Below are 25,148 nucleotides of genomic sequence, written 5' to 3' on the forward strand. Positions count from 1 at the left end.
GCTAGTGTTACCTAAGTATGTTCTATCACTTTTCCCGATTTATGAATTTTCCAATATTATTAAAGTGTTTAAAGTTCCGTACAAATTAATATTTAGCCTACATGAAAATGCTGAATTTCAACAAAAAATAATAAAAGAAAGAATGTCCATCTTTATGCTGTCTCTATTTCCCTCTGTTTTGCAATCAATCTTGTCTCAGAGTGTCAAATGAAGAAACTTTCTCAAAGTATTTATTTTATAATGTGCCTCTACATAAAATTTATTTCTGAACATAACCAACGTTTAGGCCGAGTTGCACCACCTTACTACTACCGTAACTATGTACAACGATAACCGGTGCTTTTTGTATGGAGTTTGACAGACTTTTGACGTTTGTTAAAGTTAAAGTAAGATGATGCAACCCAGCCTTAGTCTAGGCTTTTCTGGCAGGATATACCAAGATCATAATGATTTATTTACAACATTTCCCTGCCACATTACACCTTAGCATTTACAACTCTATGCGGATAATATCCGATGAGGTTGTAAAGTGAGAGATAACGCCACATACACGTTCTCATTAAACCGTTTAGATCAATCCCATCGCATTTCACCGAGCTTCCTGAATTAAATCGAATTGATTCGGAATTAACAGAGTTACTGCCGTTATGATTACTGCGGATCGGATATACGCTGCGATGTTTTTATGTTTGGTCCAATTTGATGAGCGATAGCGATACGAGTAAAAGTATCCATGGACAATTTACACAGCACTAGCGCTTAAGAATAAAAGCTTTGTAAGTACTGTAAATGTATGGGGAGTAATGATTGTTCATTTGCCTCTGATAAATTAGAGAGGGTCAAGTTCCTGGAGTGGAGACTAAACGAATGACTTAGGATGATGATGTGATACGGAGTCAGTGCCTGAGGCACGGGAGTGGCGACATACTTATGACATGACAAAGCATACGAGTCTGAAGCCCATCTTCAGTTTTGCTGACGTATGACGTCATAAAACTCCCTCCTGTGCCGCTCCAAAACCTCAGGCACTGACTCAGTTATGCGTTTGACATGTAAGGGCCTCGTTCTCACGGCAATCCAGTTCTGCGGGGTCCAGTAATGCAGGATTCCGCATAACTTAAGTATCGTGTGAACGAACGAATATAATATTAAAACAGTCCCTACAAAAGACGGGATGTCACCGTGGGAACAAGCCCTAAAACTTTTAGTTACTTCTTATTATTGGAGGTTCAAATCGCTCTCGCTTTTGACATATTCGCTTACGTGGCAGACACATCCATATTATTTTCATGGTGCCGCTGTCCGGTCGGTACGTGATAAATTACGCAAATCAAACACATCCCGTTCGGCTTATCATTTCGCGATGTGCCCGATAATGACGGACTTACATCCTGCTTTGGGATTGATGGTGGCGTAAATTAGCGAATTAAACGTGGAATTAACTAGAATTGAGCCAGAAAATTTTGGATTGCCTGAATATTTTGTTCTGCGTTTAAAGTGATTATTAAGCATTTTGAATGCTTCAGACAGAGTTTTGGCGCATCTCGCGATCTTAAATAAAATTTACACCCCATTGAATACCAAATTCTTTTTCAAAATTGTGTATTCGAATAGTTTTGAACTTTAAAATCCATTCACATCTGCGATGTTAAAATACATAGGAGAAGTTTTCCTTGAAGTAGGTCGATTTGTTTATTTTGTCAAGTGAAAGAAATAGAGCTAATATATCCTACTAATATTACCTACTATTACCTACTAATTTATAAATGCGAAAGTTTGTGTGGATGTCTGGATGTTTGTTACTCTTTCACGCAAAAACTACTGAAAGGATTTTCATGAAACTTTACAGTATTATTTTTTATAACCCAGAATTACATATAGGCTATAATTTATGACGAACTGTGACAAACTAAATTTCACGCGGGTGAAGCCGCGGGCAAAAGCTAGTTTTTTAATAGGTATCTGTCAAAGCTTTCTAAATAGGACAATTAGTTCGTAACATATTATGTCGATCGATATATCAGTAGCTTTAAAATAACTAGATTCTCTTACCTAGAGTGCTGTCTATCAGAAAATCGCGGAACCATTCAATTTACAAGTTGTAGAGGATACACGAAGCTATTTCACTAATCAGACATCACGCCATCGGCTTTCGTCTCTTAAGTTTTATAGATATTGAACATCTATTCATTTGTTATCTTTACGATGCGGTACGAGAATAAATAATTGAATTTTTGATTAAGTGAAATGAATAGATTTTAAAATAATAATCTTCAAGACTCTAAAATTTTCTTTAGCGCGTTAAAAGTTTTATAGGTGTGTATTCTTTTAAGACAAAATAGAAAGGAACCTCACAATTTTCTAAGTTGTTTCTGTTACAAGTTAAAGTAACAAACGCGTCTGTAACAATGTGTCGTTTAACATTAACATAACTGTCTCTAGTCGTAGAAACTGTGAAGAGACAAATAAATCATCGTTTATGAAGTTTACGGCAAGAAATCTGCTCTCGCCGGCATTCGAGATGCGTCTTATGTTAAGAAGTGTTTCCAATGTCAAATCGCGGATCAATGAAATAGAGTATTTGACACCACCGATCAATTGACCGACGACATCATAAAGGTAGCAGAAAAGCGCTGGACGCAGGCCGCTACCAACCGGGTAACATGGAAAGCATTGGAGGAGGCCTATGTTCAGCAGTGGACGTCATATGGCTGAGATGATGATGATGATGATGATGATGATAAATTGACGTACTTTTTAACGCGAATTTCCCATAGTTTGTAAGGCATTTATGTCGAGGCACTTTTGCCAATTTTTACCAATTTTCAAGCAACCTAATTTACAGATGATTAAAAACTATTTCAGTTTTAAAAACCAAAATGATGTTGTATACTTTTAGGAAAAAATGTGCTTTAGAATTATTGGATAATGGGGTCTGAAATTGAGGAAAGTAACTTACATTTAAATTGTATGGTATACGGTAACAAAATGCTTTTTTTATTATACTCGTGTTCAAGCTTTAAATTAACTTAACATCCGTTATTTTGCATCCTAAAATTTTTGATTTGAGCCTGTAAAGCTCACAATAAAATTAAATGTATATCATTTACGTCAGCAGATATTGTGTTATCGGATGTATCTGACAAGTGCGAACGCGCTCTTACTGCCTGTCGTTTGTATTTTTATAGGCGTGAAAAAAGTCAATAGGCCAGGAGACCTCGCAAGTTCTTCGCATGGTGCTGATAGTACCGTTTGAACGCCTTGTGTGATTGTAAGATTGGATAGAAAGCTCAAGTATTAACGTTTTAAAATAAGATTACTGTAAGTGCTCTATGAGTTTTAATAACATTATTATCTTTTGAAATATTCGACAAAAGATTAAGTTCTAAAATAGGTAATTATTGTGTAAAGTCTTAGATAGAAACAGTCATTATAATTAACGAAACTTGTGCGGCCCTGAAAAGGGCCTTTTGTGTATTTGTGATCGTTTTGCGATTATTGTCGTATTACCATTTCAACCTAAATTACTAGTGACACAGAGAAGAATAAGAAAGTACATACAAGGTTAGGTGAAAAAGTAAAAAACAATAATTTGAAATAAAATAAATTTTCAGCAACTTTTGGTTTCATTTACCTACAGTCCTACACATTTACTATTTTCAGGCTTTGTTCACACTATATTTTGGGTTTTCCATATCCTTTTCCAATGCTATAAAAACCACAAAACATGACCATTCATCAACTCCATCTTCCTTCACAATTAATTCAATCCATCAACCAGTTGGACAAATGAAGATACATCGACTGGACACAGAACAGATCCCTTACTAGTGAACTGGCCCATCCAAATGGGGCATCGCCGTGTCCAATATTGCCTAATAGGCGTGCGCGTGAGCACGTCACTACACATTAACATGTCTTGCGTTTCTCCCGTAGAAAGCGGTACTTGTTGCTTGCGGACTGTCAATGTTTTTAGTGAAAATTGCCATGCTTTGGTTCCGGCGTGCGTTATGGCCCTTAGGTCCAGTAACCTGATTGGAAGGAATACGTTTTCATTGAGCCGGTGTGTAACTCGTATGAATGTCAATTTATTCTTCTCAAATGGTGTGAACGCGCCTTATTGTCTAGTGAAATAGTGAATGCGGATTTTCTTGTTAGGACAATGCAGTCTTGAATTAATTTGAATGATAATAAATATTATTATAGGTAGGTACGAGTAACTACCATGCTTGAGAGTTGAAAGATTAATTATAACTCTCGATATTAGTTCTGCAAAACAAATATTATCATCCATTTTAGAGGTTACAATCTCACGCAGGTCAGGCCGCATAAAAATAAGATTTTTCTAAAAAATTATTCAGACCAGGACGTGATGCAGCTCGCGTTAAAAGAACGTGAAATCGATTTTATATAAAAAATCACAGACACCGATGATAGCTGCGCGTGCGCCGATTGCCGCGCGGATAGGTGTGCGTTGACCTTTACTCTGCCGTGACTCGTCAAAGGTCGTAGGAGCAGGTAAGAAGGCTGATGACGTCACACGAGCAAACCTTTCATTTTATAATGTGGACCGATGTCTGCGAGGCCATGATCTCATTTACAGTAATTAAATTATTTAATAGGCTGATTTAGATTGTGATATCATAATTTTAGTATCTCTAGACACGTCACGTTTTCTATTTAAATAATATAAATGAATTATTGCAAATTGGTAATAATTAGTTGTTTGTTGACAGTCTTTCGTTAACTAGTTTAGGGTTAATTACTTTAGACTTTATTTAGGTTAAATTGCGTATGCAATTTTGCGTTTGCGTTTTTTTGTTAACTATTGCTCTTCGAAAGTAGGTCGCAAATAATTTTAACATCACTTTTGATTGCTTATGAAAATAATAAGTTTATTCTGCATCTTGAAATCCATTTTGCCCCTTAGTACTTAGTTCTATAGATATTGTTTTTATATCGCTTGCTCTTTGGAAGAAAATCCTTGTTTATTATTAGTTTAGTCGTGAGTTTGACATTACCAGAACAATCGCAAATATCCTGGGAATATTTACTCTTACAATAAACCATTTTATACCATTTTATAGTGCATTGTTAGTGCCCACTCGTAGACATTAAGATCAAATCGCTCCCCTAGGCTTTGGTATTTGGAATGGGGATTGCAACGGCCAATATAGCTTTATTTATTCTAAGCGATATTCGGTGATTTTGTTAACCCATCGCACGATGGTGGGAATATAGTAACCATCATATTTTAACTTTATTTCCTTGTCTTAAAGTTCAAAAACATTGAAATAATTAACTTTTTAAAAAAATAAAACCGACTTCAAATGCGTGAACACAAAAAAAAACTAAAAATTGAAAATATTGCGTATAAAAAAGTTCATCCCCAATTTTCCACCCTTGGGGGTGAAATATTTTCTTCAAATTCTCATGAAACCACCCTTTTGATAATACCTATTCAACAAAAAAATAATCGTTCAAATTGATTTATAATCGGCGGAGATATTGCGTATAAAAAAGTTCATCCCCAATTTTCCACCCTTGGGGATTGTTTTTTCTATTATTAAATTTAAATGGGACCACCCTTGAGGTATTACCTATACGCAGAAAAAAGATTTGTTCAAATCGGTTCATAATTGGCGGAGTTATCGCGTAACAAACATAGAAAAAAAAAAAAAAAAACATACGGGTCGAATTGAGAACCTCCTCCTTTTTTGAAGTCGGTTGAAAATTGGACAATATTCCTTTTATTTTCAAATTACGATTAAAGATTTTTGTGATGAAAAGTGACGAAGGAAAAGCGAGAAAACGTGTTTTCTTAAACCTCGTTACAGGATTGTCTTTTGAAAATGGGGTATAAAATATGAATTTTATAAGTCCAATTGAGTTATAAATTAAAGCACATAGATTATTAAAGAAAGAACACCACCTGCTATGACCCCGAGTGTAAATGTTTGTGCTTATCACCCTATCTTTTGCCTGAACAGGAATCGAACCCACCACCACTGGCGTTGTGGTCAGTATGTAAACCACCAGGTCAGGGATCTAGAATAATGAGTTTCCGTTTCGTACAGACGACAGCACGTCAAGTAGCACGGTGGCTTCTTATCCACCTAGTAATAGAGGCGATTTTTCAACAAATTTTTGTTTGTTTGATGTGCTTTTGACTGTACTTCCATATTTCGAATGCATAATTGAATTGCGTAGGCGCAGATCGATTTAAAGATATCAAACGTGGAGGCGTAATGTAGTTCTATGTTTGCTTATTTTAAGCTTTCGTGTTTTTTAGTTTCTGGTATCTGGTTCATTTGCTTTTGATGTCTTGTGGGTGCACCATTTTGTTGTGACTCAGATGCATAGGTAAGTTGTTGATAAACATGTTGTTTATAAATATTGGTATATTCCATGACACTTCTTAGATGATTTCCAAGCTAAGTGATTCAAGTATAATTACTTAATTATCAATATTACGTGAAGGTTGCTCTCCATGGAGGATGGATCATGATGGACTGCATCCTGTGCCTTACTACAGACTGGTCGGCCGTCCATTATGTAGGCTTCGTCGTTGAAACCAGGAACTTTCCCTTATCAACCACCATCTTTGATATTTCTAATGAATGTGTTTGATTTTACACTGCCCCATTGACACATAACTACTAATACACCTTGGTTCTATTTAATCGTGGAAGACATTGGTCTCACATGAACTGGGAAGATTTTAGTTCTGCTGAAATTAACGCTTAAAATGATTATTATGGAACTCCAACAAGGATCTGATGATGCAATCTGGTCATCTGTCCTTATGCACTTCCCTGGTTTATGGCTGCTCGACCCACGCTGGTATTGACCATCTGTTTTTGCACCAAGTCGAATAAAGTTCATAATCATGAGAAACTTTGAAATTATATTACTTTGACTCACAAATTAGTATTTATTCTGAACTAGCTTCTGCCAGCAGCTTCGCTTTTTCTGTTGCAAAAAGTAATAATGCCCATTATTAAAATCCTAATTAGAAACATCAGGTTTCCCCAATTCAAATGAGAGTATGGATTTAAAAATAATAACTGTTGCTTTTTTATATGTATAATTGACTTCAATTTTCAGGTAACTATGATAAATTAAGAGATTATTGACTTTGACTTTGAGAAAGCATCGTTGGAGTATCAAAACTATCTAAGCCTTGAATCACAATGTTGCCTAGATCAAAATCTGCTGGAATATCCTACAAATAAAGGGACAGGGTCGTAATTTACCTAACGTGTGTATGAATATGTATGGAGTTATGTATGGTGTGTGTATGTAAGCATAACGGTCTACTGAGGAATTCCTTTGTCTACAATTCCCTGGAGTTGAATGCCTTAGTCGTAAATGAAATGTTACGATTAATTACTGTTGGATTAATAAGAGCTTTATTGTAATGGTTATTAGGTTTAAATAATATTATTTTATGGAAAGGTTTTTTGGAATGAAACATCATGATTATTTTAATTATTTCAATTATTGTTTAATCGCTTTTAGTACAGATGAGAACACGTTAAGCTAAACTTTACTAATTGTAGTAGACGCTATATTGCAACATAATCTATACTTACAATCTACACAAGGAGAGGTTAGATTTTAAAATATTAAAACTTGCTCTGATAAATTCCGTCTAAAAGAAGTATTTTTAGCATTCCAATGTCAAATCGTAATCTAAATTGATATAGGTAAAATAAGTGTACCCACAACCACACAAAACTCCAAGTACTGCCTAGATAAACACCATATGCTTAGGTGAGTTGTTACAGACATGATATGTTATGGTTTATAGAAGAGTTATGGCTTTTTATCTTCAGGATTTTGCGACTACCTAATAATGTTGTTCGTTGGTTGTTCCTTATTGCTTATTTTTATTATGGGTCATGGTTTTAATGTGGAACAAATTTCACGTCAATTTAATAAAGCGATTTGGCTCTTCCTTATTTCTTAGGCTAGCGATTTACTTACCAGTGTGCAGGTTTTTTTAAGATGTTTATATTTAGCCATAAGGTAGAGCCATAAATATTGAAGTTTTTTTTTTAGAAATCACCATTAGCACCGAGGAAAAGCATAAACGATCGCACTCACGAACCAATCGAAAAAAGCGACGATTTTTCCAGTAGTTGTCGAATAAATAACTTGTACTCATAAAAATAGACGCAATATATTATTGCCTCGGTGTATTAATTAACCTACATACGATAAGATGGATGGGTAAAAATTTACGAAGTATAATACGCTTGAAATGATCTAACTTATTAACTGAAAGTCGATGCAAGTATTGTGCTATTTCTTGTTCATATTGCTCAAATTCAATTATATCGACAGCTTGATCAAATAAAAAGAAGGTATTACATAGTCTTTCCATACAGATGCGACTTTCAAATAAGGCTGCGGGCTCATCACACGATACTAACGGCATAGTAAAAGTAAATAGTAAAACGTTATAATCATACTCTTAAATTTTACACTCAAACCAGCCCACATATAAAAAGACAAAATAGAGGTAGGTTAATACTGTGGCACCTTATGTACTTTTAAAATTAGGCGAATTTGCAACATAAATGTATTAGTCAGATGTGTTGTCGACTGTGCATTGTGCAATCTTATTAATTAGTTAGGACTCTTTCAGATACAATGTATAAATCATTTTTAAACATAGGTTATTGTAGTGCTGTGTATAAGTGTTTTGAAAAGGGCCTTCATTTAATTTGTAGTGTAAATAGCACATGAATTAGCGTAAAGGGAGCAGAAAAATGATAATCGAAACCATATCACAATGTTGATGGTACAACCGCCGCACGCGCGCCAGTGTAAATACACGAGTCTAAAATGCATTATCTAGCATGAAGTACTACTACATATTATCATTTACTGTGGTACCTGTTCTCACGTGGATAATAATAACGTAAACATTACACGACACGACGCAACGTTCACACGGGGAAAGTTAATGCTGATAGGATTTTCAAGATTGCAGTAATTATTATTACTTGTTGCATATTTTAATGTGAATATCTTTAGTTATAGTACATTTGAGGACTGTGTTGAGACACGTTTTTCTGATCTTGTACAGTGTACCCAGTAGATTGGGTAAATGTAACTCTATATGAATGTCGTACCTACATAGAGAACAATAATAAGTCTTGAATCTTTTAATAATCATATATGTTGTGGTAATTTTCTCAAGTAATCTTCTACGAATAAAGCAAAATTGGGTAAGTCACATTTCAAGAACAGCTAGACCGATTTGAATGATCCCTGACCCTGAACGTTGGATTCGGAGTCGTATTCGTAGATCACTGGTTTCGCTCCGAATACTATACTTTTTATAAAACTTTTCTTTTTCATATAAAATATTAGCAGTCACATAAATGTGTTTTCCAGTCCATCAAATGGTTTTAAAAATTCCAAAGTGACCTAGTACCTACCCACTACCTTATTATGTGACCCAAAATTGTCTCTACATGTTCTAATAAAACACTTTCGTACCTCATTACACGCAGTTACATTACGAAAATTGATGTCTTTACTGTGAAACATATTTTTTGTCCCCAATTCGGATGGCCCGCACTGTAATAACTACATTATTTTCATTTACCATTCAATGTCACTGGGTCAGACAACACAATGCAAATTGGAATCTAACAATGCTAGATTTAACAACTCTCTCACATTTAGGAATCCCAAAAATAATACATATGTGCTTGATAAAAACAAATGAAAACCTGGTTTGCCCACAGTCACATTAAACTTCTACACATACGATACAATTACAATACAACTACATAAAATAGAACAGTTTTTAGCTTGATGTGATGTTGTATGTACAGTCACGGAATGAAAAGGTTCGTCAGTTTTCAAATTGATTCCTTCAACGAATCGCGAGCACATATTACCTTTTGAATCTATGTTACAGAATAATCTCGAGTTAGAGAAAATAATCTTTAACTGTTCGTCAGTAAAGTTCAAAATTATTCAGATCAAAGTTGTTTGACGATTTATCTTGTCAAGAAGATTATTATGATTGATAAACTAAAACCTTCTTGTTGGTTCAACCTGCCATTATTATTTCTTTTAAATAAAAAAAACTATTGTCAATTGGTCAATGTCATCATTGCATTGCACTGATGGGATAGAAAAATAAACAAGCAAAACCTTATTCGTTAGCAAACGTCATATTTATTTAAATGTTAGCAGCACTGTTTCTTGCACTGTTATGTTGGCAGGTTTGACTCTTACAGTACCTAGTGCAAGCGAAAACCGACACTAAGGTGACGAACCTTTTCATTCCGCGACTGTACTATGAGCCACACTTTCAGCAACCTATTTCCAGTGATGTCGTCACGTTCTGTCGTAAAGAATCTCCATTTGATGAGAGCGAGAAAAAACAGAGATGGGTAGCTGGAACTGTGGACTACTGTACATTAAGAGCTACCTACGAAAATGGTACATAAGCTATGTTCAAAACTTTATTCTGGCTCCATAATATTAGAGAACAGTATTTACGTATTGCATGTCAAAGTCTATGTAAAAAGTAACTCTATTATTGGACATTAGTTTTCACTTTTAGTATTTCCCAGTGTTTTATGACAGTTCACAGATGATTCACATTCTTATTATTATTTACTATTTTATACTTTCACTGACCAGTACAACAATTTTGACATTATGAATGGACTGGCATGGTTTCAAAGTAAGGCATTTGATACAAATGGTTTTGATTTATTCACATTGTTTTCTATAATTTGTGGCTTTGAGTAATTAACTTATGTAAACTTGACGTTAAGTTGTGAACACTGCATATTGTAGCTCCAAGTTTTCGGAACTTTATAGTGTGTAGTTAATAAATAAATAAAGTTCTTTATTGCTTCTACAGCTTAAATAATGTTCGTTATAAACATTCGATAAAATGAAATAAACTTAAGTAATTATTTATGAGTTAAGTAAACATCCATTCTTATATAATGTTTACTACTATTACATCTACAAAACGAAAGGAATGTTTTTTTGCGATTGTAATTACGTACGTCTCAATTATCAAAATTGTTAAAAATACACGAATGCTAATGAAATGATCAATTACATCTTTATTAAGCCATCTTCCGTGTGTTATTTATACGTTTGTACACAAAGGAAGCATAAGGCATAACATTCAATTACAAGAAAAAAAAGTAACATTACATGCAAGGTGAGTTAAGCTAGCCAACATATTTTGAACCTTACCACTTTGATTCAAGGTTGAAAATTACTTTAAAATCCACCTGTCTAAGCCGTTAAAGGGTTAAGCGCAGTTCCTCCGACCTTTACTATGATTACACGGCTGGAAATTAACTCGAACCGTAGAATTATAAACAGACGTAGTAATTAATGTAAGGCTTCAAATGCTACAAGAAAACACATGGAAACTCTTTACGATCTTGAGCAACTAGTGAGTTTAGCCTTTATAGACTAAGGCTGGGTTACACCATCTTACTTTAACTTTGACAAACGTCAAAAATCTGTAACACTCCATACAAAAAACACCGGTTATTGTTATAGTTAGGGTCAAAGTAAATTGGAGCAACTCAGCATAAAATTCCTAGCTTAATTATGAGTATTAAGTTGGTTCAGTTATACCTAGTTATTTAAACAATTTATTTAAATCCTTCTAATATTATAAATGTGAAAGTTTCTGAGGATGAATATTGATTAGGTACTCTTTCATGTAAAAAGTAGGTACTTAACGGACTTTCATGTAACTAAACAGTATTAATTATTTACTATACCTACCTACATACATTGTATACCTATTCCTATAATTTAAACGGACTGTGACTGAATTTCACGCGGACAAAACCGTGGGATTTTTCCCTTATCTTTGCTATTTTCGAAATGTTTACAATTTTTATTTGTTAATTACATTTTGATTAGAAATACAAGTGAAATAAAGAACGGTTTACATTTATGAGCGTAATTTTAGTGCGATAATTACTAGAAGCACGATGAAGCCGCAGGCATTTTAATTCTTTATGCCTTTATTAATTTAGGATGATATTTCGCTGGAAAAAGTGACTGTATATCGTGGGATCCAAACCCGCGACCTTTATTTCGCGTCGACTCTGCCAATTACATAATTAAAACACGTCACAAGCCCATCAACTTGGAATATACTTTTTGCCTTTACAGGTTCAATTCTAAAATTAACTCACCCTATGGTTTTGCGAAGAAAAAACGCCGCGTGAGAAAATTTGCTTTCCTTGTCAAGTGTGTAGAATAGGGAATGTTAATTGTGGTGTACTACTACACAAATAAAGAGTGTGCGCTATGGCAACACTGACTAGTACGGCGCGGTGGGGAGTCAGTCGTAGTCGGGCCGCCACACGGGACGGACGTCAGTGCTTGCACTAGCTTACACAGTGAACATATATCAGTGTTTTATTTAAGACACCACAATGGCGACGAGGATAAAAAATGTACATTCACAGTCGATTTGCCTATTATTATTTATCAAAATCATTATTATTATCGACATCAAGTCAATTAATATTTAATTTTACAAACAATACCAAACCTACAAACCGATAGTAATATTGATTTTGATTTTGTTGCGCGTACGCATGAGTCACAGATGTTATGTTGATTAGCAAACTCGTTACTTACCAAAAGTAAATCATGATCATTATTGAGCCCGCCAGTTATCGACTTTTGACGCAGACGATATTATGTCTGCCCACCAGTTGAAGGGTACCTATTTAAACTGTAATTTGCAATGCCACTGAGACTCGTTTTGATCATCATTTCTTATCGAACTAAATAATTTATATTAATACAATGATCGTATTCCTGAACGAATTAAATTGTTTCACTACAATGAAATATACGTAATATGAGTAGGTTACCTCCTGTTTGCATCAATGCTACCTATAAAACGAGACAAGATAGTGTATTGTCAATAAATTATGATAATCTGATTGGGTATAATATAATCATAAATAATAAACAAAGCAAGTAGTGAATTGCTAATAATAAACAAAGCAAGTAGTGAATTGCTAATAATAAACGAAGCAAGTAGTGAATTGCTAATATGGAATAATAAACAAAGCAAGTCGTGAATTGCTAATATGGAATAATAAACAAAGCAAGTCGTGAATTGCTAATATGGAATAATAAACAAAGCAAGTCGTGAATTGCTAATATGGAATAATAAACAAAGCAAGTCGTGAATTGCTAATATGGAATAATAAACAAAGCAAGTCGTGAATTGCTAATATGGAATAATAAACAAAGCAAGTAGTGAATTGCTAATATGGAATAATAAACAAACTTCATTTATATTCAAGTATCAGTGTGTTATTAAATCAAGTATCAGTGTGTTATTAAAGAGTTTTGTTACAAAGTATCAGTCTGTTATTAAAGAGTTCCATACAACGACACGAGACAAATAATAATTTATTGTCACGTAGAAAATATTCAACAATGAAAGTTGTGAAATTCATAAGCGGTCTTAAAGTCCACCTGGTATCGTTGTGTGTTTGAGTTTCATGTAATAATTGCACCATAATATAGGTTTATTATGGTGTCTGAAAATGATACATTTATTATAGTAAAGTATATAGATTTATTTATTTACTTTAAATGCAAGTGAGCTTACAGATAAATCCTAAGCGCTCACATTGTCAATTTAAATTACATATTCATTTAATTAATTGCACACTAAGCGTTTAAAAGGTCTTAAAACTAAATCTGTACAAACATCTAATATTAGTAAGTACCTACTTATATCTATTTAAGGTTAGTAGACAAAAAAAAAATCATAATTTATTACAAAGTACCTACTCCAACGAACTGACATGACCCGAGACAAGATAATATTTTAAACTTTCATGATATTAAGAGGATTTCCCGTCAAAAAAAAATAGAAGTATTGTATCAAAAAAAAAAAAAAAAAAAAAACGAGGCAAGTTGTGAATTGCCAGAGACAAGCTATGAACCGTCAAAAAAAAAAAAGTAAAACAATATCTCACACAGTACAAACGGCTGTTTGTGTTGGTCTCGGTTTTCTTTTTGGAATTGTGATGTGATGATTTATGATTGATGAAGAGATGTGGTAACCATTAAATTTGACGTAGCCTAGAATATCTATTATAAAAAAAAAAAATGGACGTGACTTCCATCGAAAATATTCACAAGGTACCTACAGTACTGTATCACGCGCACAAGTAATAGGTTGTCAACTGATCTCTGTCACGTTAGAAGTAATATGGTAGACGTCAGCAGTGTGACGGTGAGCCAGTGAATCGTGCATACGGCACTCATAAAGGTGATATACAAGTACAGCGTGCCCATAATCATCAATTTCTCGACATTGCAACCAATATGTGCTTGATTCTGAAAACAACTAAGAATCAGTATTGTCAGACAAACCAAAAAAAAAATAAAAATGTCGTTTACCTACTTAGGTCCCACTAAAAAGAACCTAATCGGTACACCTGTTTACTGTGTCAAATGTGAACTAGAGGACGGTACACAATTTAAGTCGTACCTACTCCATTTTGAAAAGTCAAACCAAATTGTTTATGCAGTTGACACAGCGCTGTATCGTTGGTCAGATGTAGATATTATAGCGTCTGACAAATATGGTGATTGCATTGAATTTTAAGACATCAAATTATTATTCTTCTTGTTGTGTCCACAACAAAGCTATACAGTGTCAACCCAAAACTCCGCTTCAAGAGTAGTGTTGTCAATAGCATACATTAAATCTTCCCGCGTGCAGTTGATTGGGCACGCAGGGCACGACATCATGTGGTCCATCGACTAGAGAACACAACCACATTTTCACTCCAAGTTTGATCACCATCCAGGGATCTTATTTATCCGATGGGAAGTTATTCCTTGGCATTTTGCCGTATTCCTTGAGTTTATGTATGCAACATCTTCACATCACAGCATTTTGTCACAGTCACAGCACAAATACATTTCACATTATTTCAAGAAAGAAAGAAAAGTGTTGTAACTTTAATAACACGTCTAAAGCTGGCAAGCAACTAAATCGCTGATATTGTATGGATCATACCTACCTAAGTAGTGTAGTGTTCTATAATTTGTATAAATTACCTCAATGGTTATCACCAATCAGTCACCAAGGGTACATTATCAAAGGTACAAAGACGTATAAAAGGCAAGATTGTAATAGTCATTTGTATAGCCAGGGATAAAGCCGATATTATATATTAGCCATCATGTGGAACGATTATAAACAAGCGATTTTCATCACAATAACTATTATCGAAAAATGGCAGTTGTTCCTTGGCACTGATGTTCGTTTTGTATATTGAAAAATACAACTGATAACCACTTAGTAGCAGGGGTGCGATAATCACTAGCATGCACAAAATGATTAATTATCGACCGGTGCTAATAAATAATCAACGTTGTAAATCAAAATTGCTAGTCGTGGAAGGACGTGATATATGTGGGAATAAAAAAGGGGTGGAAATTAATGGTGAAATGTTTGTATAATATATATTATAGCGATTGGAAAGGAAATCGTTAACTTAGATAGACAATATTTTACAGTTATTTTGACTAATAACTACACTACTGAATCAACCTTGATGAAAATGAATGTTTTGAGATAGGTACTATCGGGGACTCTTCCGCCTGACCACTTTGTAGAAATTTTAGCGTAAGCGCATCGCTCCGGTCACGTGCTCACCCCGTCTCTAATTGGTTACGCATTTTACTATATTTTTACTACGACCAATAAGAGACAATCAGGGCTTAGGTTGCAATACGAAATACCATTGTGCACTTTATTGTCATACGGTTAATGTTTAAAACGAAATGTTTCTATTTCTTCAATCTTTCTTAGTTTTAGGCTGAGTTGCACCACCTAACTTTGACCGTAGCTATAACGGTAACCGGTGCTTTTTGTATGGAGTTTAACAGATTTTTGACGTTTGTCAAAGTTAAAGTAAGATGGTGCAACTCAGCTTTAGAATTTTAATAATAGAATTTGGTTACAAACATATAGATAATATGTATTTTTTTAATATTGTATTTTTATACGAGGTCTGTCTGCTTTTTGCTTTGGCGAACTGTCGACATATTCTCTCCTTTGTTTTTTGTGAAGTTTTGTGATCCCTAACCGATTGATTTTGTTTTGTGTTGACCCGTGCTAGTAATTGGACTGTTTGATTGCCTTTTTATTGACCTCCGCGCGATTACTGAACCATGGCTTCTCAAAATAATTCTTAATTCTTATATTTAATTACAAACTTATCTATCTATACATTGTTAACTGTTTAAGTATTATTTAGTTTGAAGTTTAATTTTTATTGATTTAAAACCTTGTGTAAAGACACTTAATGTGCAATAAAAAAATTAATTTGAAATAAAACTAACTTCATTTTATAATATTTATAATAACCAATTACCTGGATCATTGCTACCTAGTTACAATATTTGTATTAAATTGTAATAACGTAGATAAGTGTTTCTTTTAAACGGAAAACAAAAGTTACTAATGTATTAAAAATAAATAGAAACCTATTATAGGTTTTTATTTACATTCAAGGATTTAAGAAAGTTATTATGTAGCCAGATCTTACAATAATTGTTTTTAAGCCACAAATATTCCTTAACTATTTCCTAATTAATTCAATAACATATAGTTTATAAATTATAAGTTCCGAATAAATTAAATACCTATTAAACAAGTAAAATTCGAAAGTGACTGTATGATTTTGCATTTCTCGCCTTAACTAGCTAAACTAATATCATAAGATTTACAATCTTAATATCAACAATAATAATAGAAAGGGCTACTTTTTTCTCAGGAAATTGCACAGTTACCTCGGAATGTGCGATAGCAATTTTGTGACCCGAGCGGGCAATCGCTAGTTCAATTTTTACACGAAGCCCCATATAATATTTTGTAGCGATTCTTTATTGGGTTTCAAATTTACTAAAATGCGACGTTGCCAAACGAGCGCTACGGATGCGGGTAAGCTAAGCAATACTCAATCCTAAACGCTTTACATAGAGCTTGGTTTGCTAGGGCAAACATCTACAGTGGTGCGCCGACGCTGCTTAGACCCGAAATATGAATGAATGGGGGCGTAGCTTAATCGAGCGTGTGTGTGCAAACAATTTAGGCCCTTAAGGTGTCAAGGCGTCCGAGTCCCCGATAGTACATACCTCTTCGCTCAGTAACCACTGAAAACTAGCGTTGTAGTGCTACACACTGCGGCATTATGCTGAGTGGAAGCCCTTTTTGGCATTATTAACTACCAAATTAATTTATACGCTGTCCAAATTTGTAATTTGCTGGTTTAATGTGCCAAACAAAATATACCTATATTATTTCTTCTTACGAATAAAGAAGTCAATATAATTGAGAAATGTGATCAGCCTTGTCAGCAAATTAAATTAAGTCAAATCTAATCAAATATTTTATTAGCAGAACCAATGTCACGATAATACGGGTGTCCAGTATCTGAGTCAGTTTCAATAATAATGTTCTACCGCGGATGGTACCGTTAGACATATTATAATATACAGACAAACTATACAGACATTCGTACACTTAGCCTAATAAAACAAAAATATATACCTATCCTATGTGAATATTATGTTGCTATGCCAATAATACAATATTACATTATTACGGAAAAAATATTGCTGTTCATTTAATTTTTCCCTGCTAAAATTTGAGAACGGCTGCACCGATTTGGATGCTTTTGGTTTTGATATGTTTGACATAGTCCAGTGACGCCTTAAATGGGAAAACAATATGGGTCTAGAACCAGTGATGATTCGATGAAAATCGAAGCGCACTCGGTGCCGGTGGTGGTTTGGGCAACCAATCACTACCAAAATGGTTATAAAACCTATAATGTTTGATGAAAATTGAAAGGCACGCGGTGCCGGTGGTCGTTTGGAAAATCAAACGCTACCAAAATGATATTACATAATATATACATACAATATAATATACAGCGTGACAGATCATTTTAGTTTCGAAAGGAATGGACATTTATAACTTCAAGTCTCATACATCATAATTATGTCTAAAAAAATGCATATAACAACGATAGGAATTCATTAACTCGGTAGCATACAAATAATGAACGTTGAAAATAATTGTGTAATTATTCAACAGCGTTGTTATTCACTCGTAAGTGTCATTTATTGAGAAATTCAACAACATATTGAAGCCTTGTCAGCAAGCCTGTCAGTGAGACAGTAGCTTCACAGTTCATATTTCATGGCAAAATAAAGACAAGTCTATGAAAAAGTGTGAGTGATGTGCCTGCCTACACATTTCAGATTACATAAGATTAACCTGTGGGAGTAGTGAACGCACTATATTTTGTGCCACAAACTGTATAAAGGTAAATGATGAATATATAAAATACTAGTAAAGCCTTTAAAAGCGGCCCACAGAGGTGACTGAGTTTCTTGCGCTGCTTCTTCTCAGCACTGGCCCACTTACTGTTCCGAAGCAGTGGTAGATGAAACTTTATTTTTATTGTATTTTAACTAGATCAGCTGAGCTAGGATGCGCACCCTGATGGAATCTTTCCATGATTTTAGACAACAGACGTATGGGCTTATCATTCAAAGTTTATAAAAAGTTTATCATGGCGCGCATCCTACGCCTACACTAAGGAAATTAAAATTGTAAGAAAAATAATTGACATATTAATTTGAGATACCTACCTATCTTGTGGGAAATTCGTAATGTAATAAGTGGACACACCTACTATTTATTAACTTATTTGAGGTCAAATAACAATGTGTTGTGATGTTTGAGTCTAATATTTTATTTGATAAATTGGCTATTTTGTCCAAAAATGGTTGAATATTAATTTGACCTTTTGATTTGTTTCAATCTAATTGAAAGGAAGATGTGTAACGTGTCAGGAAATTGAATAAGCAAAATATTTATGTGTAATTTGTAAGCTCATAGAAAGTACTTACTAATTAAGTATTACAGATCATTAATGGGCTATTGTCCAAAGATGGTTGAATATTTTGACCTTTTGACTTGTTTCAATTTAATTGAAAGGAAGATGAGTAACGTGTCAGGAAATTGAATAAGCAAAATATTTGTGTATAATTTGTAAGCTTATAGAAAGTACCTACTTACTAGTTATTACAAACCAATGTACCTTAATTTAGTAGTAGTATTAATTATAATGTAGCTTGTCTCGAATCAAATAAAATAAGGAAGAGATGTGGTGTACTACTACACAAATAAAGATTGTGCGCTATGGCAACACTGACTAGTACGGCGCGGTGGGGAGTCAGTCGTAGTCGGGCCGCCACACGGGACGGACGTCAGTGCTTGCACTAGCTTACACAGTGAACATATATCAGTGTTTTATTTAAGACACCACATTAATTAATTAGCAAACGGAGAGCCTTTTTGCTATTATGTATGAATACTTACTTACGAGCCAAAAAAATAGGTACATAATAGAATTCTAGATATTAAGACTTTGGAAGTTAGTATTCACCAGTTGGATGCTATCATTGCAAATGTCTACGAGTATTTCCAGGAACGGAATTTCCACGAAATCTTCAGAGAAAATGTGAGCCATTAACTAATAATAAAACTTAAATTAAGATACAAAAGGTACCCAGATACAGAACATTATTCAATTTTGTTGCTAATTCGCTTCTATAAAAACTACATAAGATGGTGAACCTTGACGCGCCGTCGCTTCTACTCAAAGTTTTCTCATGTCTTCAAACTTTAATTTAGAAACATTCCCTTTTTATGCTAGACAAGGCAGGTATTTGACCGCACCTGGTGTTAAGTGAGATGCAGTGATGGTACATATCTGCCCTGTAAGTGCCTATTCACTCTCCTAGGTGTTAATAGCGAGTTCAAATAGAGAAAACTAATCTGCGATTAAACTGAAAGGTTAGTTACATTAACAGAGAAAATAGGAAGACAAAGTTGATTGATTCATCAGCTGATACCATCAACTCTCGAGGAAGCGACTCAAGCTCCCATCAGGAATCGATCAACATCGATTATACTTTAAATGGAACTTAACAGACCTTTATTAGATCTACTGTTAGAGATACTGGGCTAATGTCTCACTTAACTCTGGAAGTATTCAATTTTGAATAATAATAATAAGGATACTGTTCAATCTACTTGAACTTCATTGGTTGGGTTTTTCTTTGTTTCTATCTGCTATACAGGGTGGAAACGTTAAGTGATCTCACTCGATTATTTCTGGTTTAGATATAATCGAGTGAGATCACTTAACGTTATTGAAAAACTGGTTACTAATCCTGAAAGTGCTTCATGAGCTCTTTCAGACTGTACCAATAATAGGTTACAGAATAAACTGGATTTATCTGAAAATTCAATGTTTCCAGCTTCCATACTAAATGTATGCCAGCCACACAATATTAGAAGTGTATTTTTTTTAAATATTTCTTAAAAAATTTAAAATAAACTCTTAAATTGTATTCTTATTTCAAATTATTAAAGGAAAACATTGGTTTTAGGCTTTACTTGCTATAATATTGTCAAGAGATGAGTGTCATGACTGTGGTAGTACTAAATGTATGGAAGAAGGAAATATTGAATTTTTGAATAGATCCAGTTTATTCTGTAACCTATTATTGATAACATTGGATAGAGCTTGTGAAGCACTTTTAGAATCAGTAATCAGTTTTACGATATCATGTATAGTTTTTAAAATAATGTGACTTTACCAAATGTATGGAAGCTGGAAACATTGACTTTTTGGATAGATCCAGTTTATTCTGTAACCTATTATTAATACCGTTTGATAGAGCTCATAAAGCACTTTCAGGTTCAGTAACTAGTTTATTGATATCTTGTATAGTTTAGAAATAATCGAGTGAGATCACTTATCGTTTCCACCCTGTAGATCTTCACAGGAGCGGTCAAGCTGTAGATCCTGGCTACACAGGAGCTGCAGTGGTAGGAATGAGAGGTGGGAATAGTCCCGTTAAACTGCAAGGATGATTTAGTTATAAGCCCGGTTCTCCTAAAGCTGTTTCTTTCTATTATTTCTTACTTGTAGCGGAATTTTGGAATATTTTTCTTTTATCGTAGTAATGGACTTCATGTACTGGCTTTAACTTATCCAAGAATCAAACCTGAGGTGGAATTGTGTAAAGCAATCGTTATCATTTGACAGTTCATAACGTACGATTGTCAAATTATTAAGATTGCTTTACACAATTCCACCTCTGGTATCGATGCTAAAGGCACACAATATATGAACAGCTGAGCCTTGTGAAACAAAAGTCCCCGTTGGAAAATGGGCAAAAAATGGTCTGCCAACATCATCATCAGATTATTTAGTCTCCACAGCAGAGTCACGATCTGCTCTATTTCACCAGTAGCAAATAGTTAGTCTACCTTCATTACGCTACAATTTCATCGTACAAACGCTTACTCGGTGAGCATCATACGACCTGTGTGGGAACTGTCGCTAGGAAGCCGGGTCGCTGACCCCGAGTGCACTGACGTCGTCATACGGATGCGCCCGCGCATTGCACAATAATGGCCGTGGGCTGCGGTCGGGTTAAAAAAACAGGGCAAGTGGAAGGTTGAGCTGGTGGTTTGGGTTCTGTAGGTTACCTTTGACGTATGAAGATAGTCAGCTGTTTCTGTACATTGAGAGTCGTTACTTTTAATGTGGCTCTATGAAAAGTTTCATGTGCGTTTTCACCATCAAACCCTAATTTTTAACTGACCCCTATGGTAACATATAACAGTAATTTTGTTTTCATAGGGGTCTCTTAAAAATTAGGGGTTGATGGTGAAAATGGGCATCAGTATGCAGTCTCTTAGAACGACTTTATTTTGTTTGAATTTAAGTAGATTTCATTACGTGGGTGATTATTTAAGTGATGTCCTAAAGGTCACAGTAGGTACTAATAAGTGTTTTATTATCACTTGACGTTGACAATCTTGTAGTAGTGAGTATTTATGTTTTAAAGGGATGAAAATATTTTTGCGTGTGACTACTGACCTTTAACTCAATATGCCTAAGTAAATTGGATTTAAACCATATCCTTGGCTGCAAAATTTAAAACCTACATACATACACTTACACATTTAAAAATCTTTTAGTCTTAGTTCATAGCTAGACTTATGAATCCTTTCTAAGTAACTAAGCAAGTACATTGATGCAACCACAGAACAGCAGGTGCATCACACTATGCGGAACACTGAAACGAAGTCAACAACTTAAGTATTGTTTTTATGTATCCGTCTAGCAAGCGACTATGGTGGAACAAATTGGTTTGTGCCTGGATTGCATAAGCTTTGGCAGATAAGATCTGAGACATAGAGGCTTGAATGATTATTAAATTAGCACCTACATTCTTCATTGTTATTTAAAATTGCATTTTGTGTAAATACCACAAAAACATTGTTTAGAACAGTTTGAATAGCAGCTCTATATTTTGTTTGACTAGTTATCTTCTACGCAAATTTTAACCAGATTATCATATTTTAATGAAACCTTACGCTTCTTTGGTGCCATAGACAATAATTTGGTCTCCTCTGTAAGATCACGAACCTATTTTAATTACTAGAGGCAAAATTAAAAGAATTGTAGAAAATGTGATAATTATTTTTGACTTGATTTTGCTACCTATTTTAAATTAAAAATCTCTGTGAATGCGAAGTTACCGAATAGGTAGAGACTTTACTGAAAAACATTCATGATTAAGTTAACATAAATACTTAGGTATTATTTAGAAATATCAAGATTATAAAGAGCTTACTTGTCTGATTACAGCCTAGTAACATTATTTCTTCAGCTAATTTGCTGTTGTCCTTAACACTGACCCTGTCCATAACTTCCTCGGAAATTAGACATAACTTTTCCTTGTTATGAATTGTCTGCATTTTATGCACATGAATATCCTTTAGAAGAGTTCCTGGCCAGTGACAACTAACGATAATACCATTGAAAAAAAAAACAAGACAGAAAATTTTTGGAAGTTTTCAAAAACAGAATGTTATTTATTTTTATTTTAAAAGCGTTGTGGATTCTTCCAGCCAGCCAGTATGCTGTATGACTATACTTTTCAATGTGTCAAGAATTTAAAACTGCGCACATAAATCTCTGATTTGATCAACGAATGGGTCCTGTGGTGCGAACTGTCACAGAACGCATTTGGAAAATGGATTTCCGTGCATATTCACTTTTGTTTTGTTGACTGAATATGGTTTTGAAGCTGTTGTTGAAATAAATAGAGATAATACTTCAAAACGAGAAAATGCTTTTCTTTTCAGTATCATAAATAGCGCAAAAATGCAATTATTAAATCGGAAAAAAGCCTTTTCAGGTCACAGTCCGCCTGAAAACCTAATTTCCTTGAAACTTTACTGAGCTGAGACCTAATGCGGACTGAATTTGAACTATTTTGTTTCATTTTGCACATGCACGAAAACTCCATGGTCAGGAATCCTGAAAAAAAAAAAACAAGTGGCAATCATGACGTTTCGCTCTCCCGCCAAAACTAAGCTTAAACTTTTCCAACAAGCACATGCTTTTCCACCCTGCTAATTGGTTCTTTTGTTTGTCCCCAGAGCGATGTCGCGGTGGAAGGGCAAACTGAGGTAGCCGACAGATGGCAGCAGTCAGCGCGGCGATGTACCGCCCTGGGGCCATAGACCCCTCGTGCTATGCCTCGCAGCGGGTAAGTGGTTACATTGTTTTAGGATAGATGGCGTTTTTCAGGACTTTCAAATAATAGAGTAAAAAAATAACTTTTTTTTTGAAGAATTTAGGCTTGAATATTATTTTTAATTTATTAGATGCCAGCTGAAAATCTGTTTTTTAAGAAGTTTGTGAGATAATTATTTTTAAATTGCTACAAAATATTCCTGAAAAGAATGAAAAAGGCAAAAATACTCTATTCAATACCTTACGAATCTAAAGTATTACTTGGAAATTCTGTAATATAAAGGTAAATCGTGAGAAAAAATCTAATTTCAATTGCCACGATTACATGATAATCTCAGATTACTTTCAAAGCAATTTAAATAGGCACGAGTAATTTTCTCCCAACAATTTTTTTTACGATCCTTTTTTATTCCCTTCGCATGTTTGTTCGTCATCAATCAAAAAACTCTATAAGTGTTGGCGCTAATTCATTCATGGAGGATTACCAATAAACACCTGTAAATTAGGATTTTTGGCTTCGTGTCTAAAGGAGATAACGATCTAAATGAACCTTTGAGTACATGAATAACAATTTAGGGGCCAATTAATACAATCTCCAGGGAAATTTAGGGATAATAACTGCTGAGCTACGATCATATTTGGGACTCCCCTAATTTGGGAGGAAACCTCGAGTTGTTTGGTTTGGAAATGCTTTTTTAATTCCTTAAAAAAAGCAAATTGCGTATTAAAATACTTAAAAACTTTGCCCTTACATTTTAATTAAAGATTAAGTCTTCGAAGGCTGAATTTTAATAATTAATTTTCACTTTCGTCCGTCTACGTTTCTTTATGGTTGAGTATTTTGAGTAATAAGTAAAAAGCTAAAACCTCCTATCACATAAAAAAAAAAAAAAGCTAAAATATCTTTAACAACTGTCCCACTATTGCGTCTGCGGGTAGAATCACTTCAAACATATAGATAAAGAGTTGGGTTTTTGTGGCGGTCAAGCTGTAGATCCTGGCTACACAGGAGTTGCAGTGGTGGGAACGAGAGGTGGGAATAGTCCCGTGATATAGATAAAGAGGCTACCTAAATAAACTCCGACAAACGTTACTTCGACATTACGTTACTCCGACACTACGTTACTCCGACACTACTGAATATCGACATGACTTTACTTCGACACTATACTACTCAGACAAAGGCGTAATATTCATTTATAGAGCAACAATTAAAAAAAAATACAAATTCTTTATTTGTCACAATCAATATTTTATTTTATTACTTGCGCTCTACATTAACGAATAAACACCGTCTGTGGTAACGATATCCCCAATACCGTTAATGATCTGAGCCATGTAACTCGGGCATTCATTCTTTGTTTACTAGTTAATTAATAGCATCGATGGTTCTATAACCCCAATATTTTAACATTACGTGGGTTTTACACAATAGCTGTA

General features: G+C 34.4%; 1 protein-coding gene across 2 annotated transcripts in view; it reads left to right on the top strand.

The window, feature by feature from the left end:
* LOC135077442 (uncharacterized) overlaps nucleotides 1-25,148 on the top strand; it is a 245,714-nt gene that overhangs the window by 131,177 nt on the left and 89,389 nt on the right. For both annotated transcript variants that reach the window (XM_063971983.1, XM_063971982.1), the window contains one exon: nucleotides 23,612-23,721. In XM_063971983.1, the coding sequence (XP_063828053.1) occupies nucleotides 23,653-23,721 (69 nt within the window). In that variant the 5' untranslated portion in view covers nucleotides 23,612-23,652. The remainder of the gene's footprint in view (nucleotides 1-23,611; nucleotides 23,722-25,148) is intronic.

This window comes from Ostrinia nubilalis, chromosome 13 (assembly GCF_963855985.1).
Source record: "Ostrinia nubilalis chromosome 13, ilOstNubi1.1, whole genome shotgun sequence".
Classification (NCBI taxonomy): domain Eukaryota; kingdom Metazoa; phylum Arthropoda; class Insecta; order Lepidoptera; family Crambidae; genus Ostrinia; species Ostrinia nubilalis.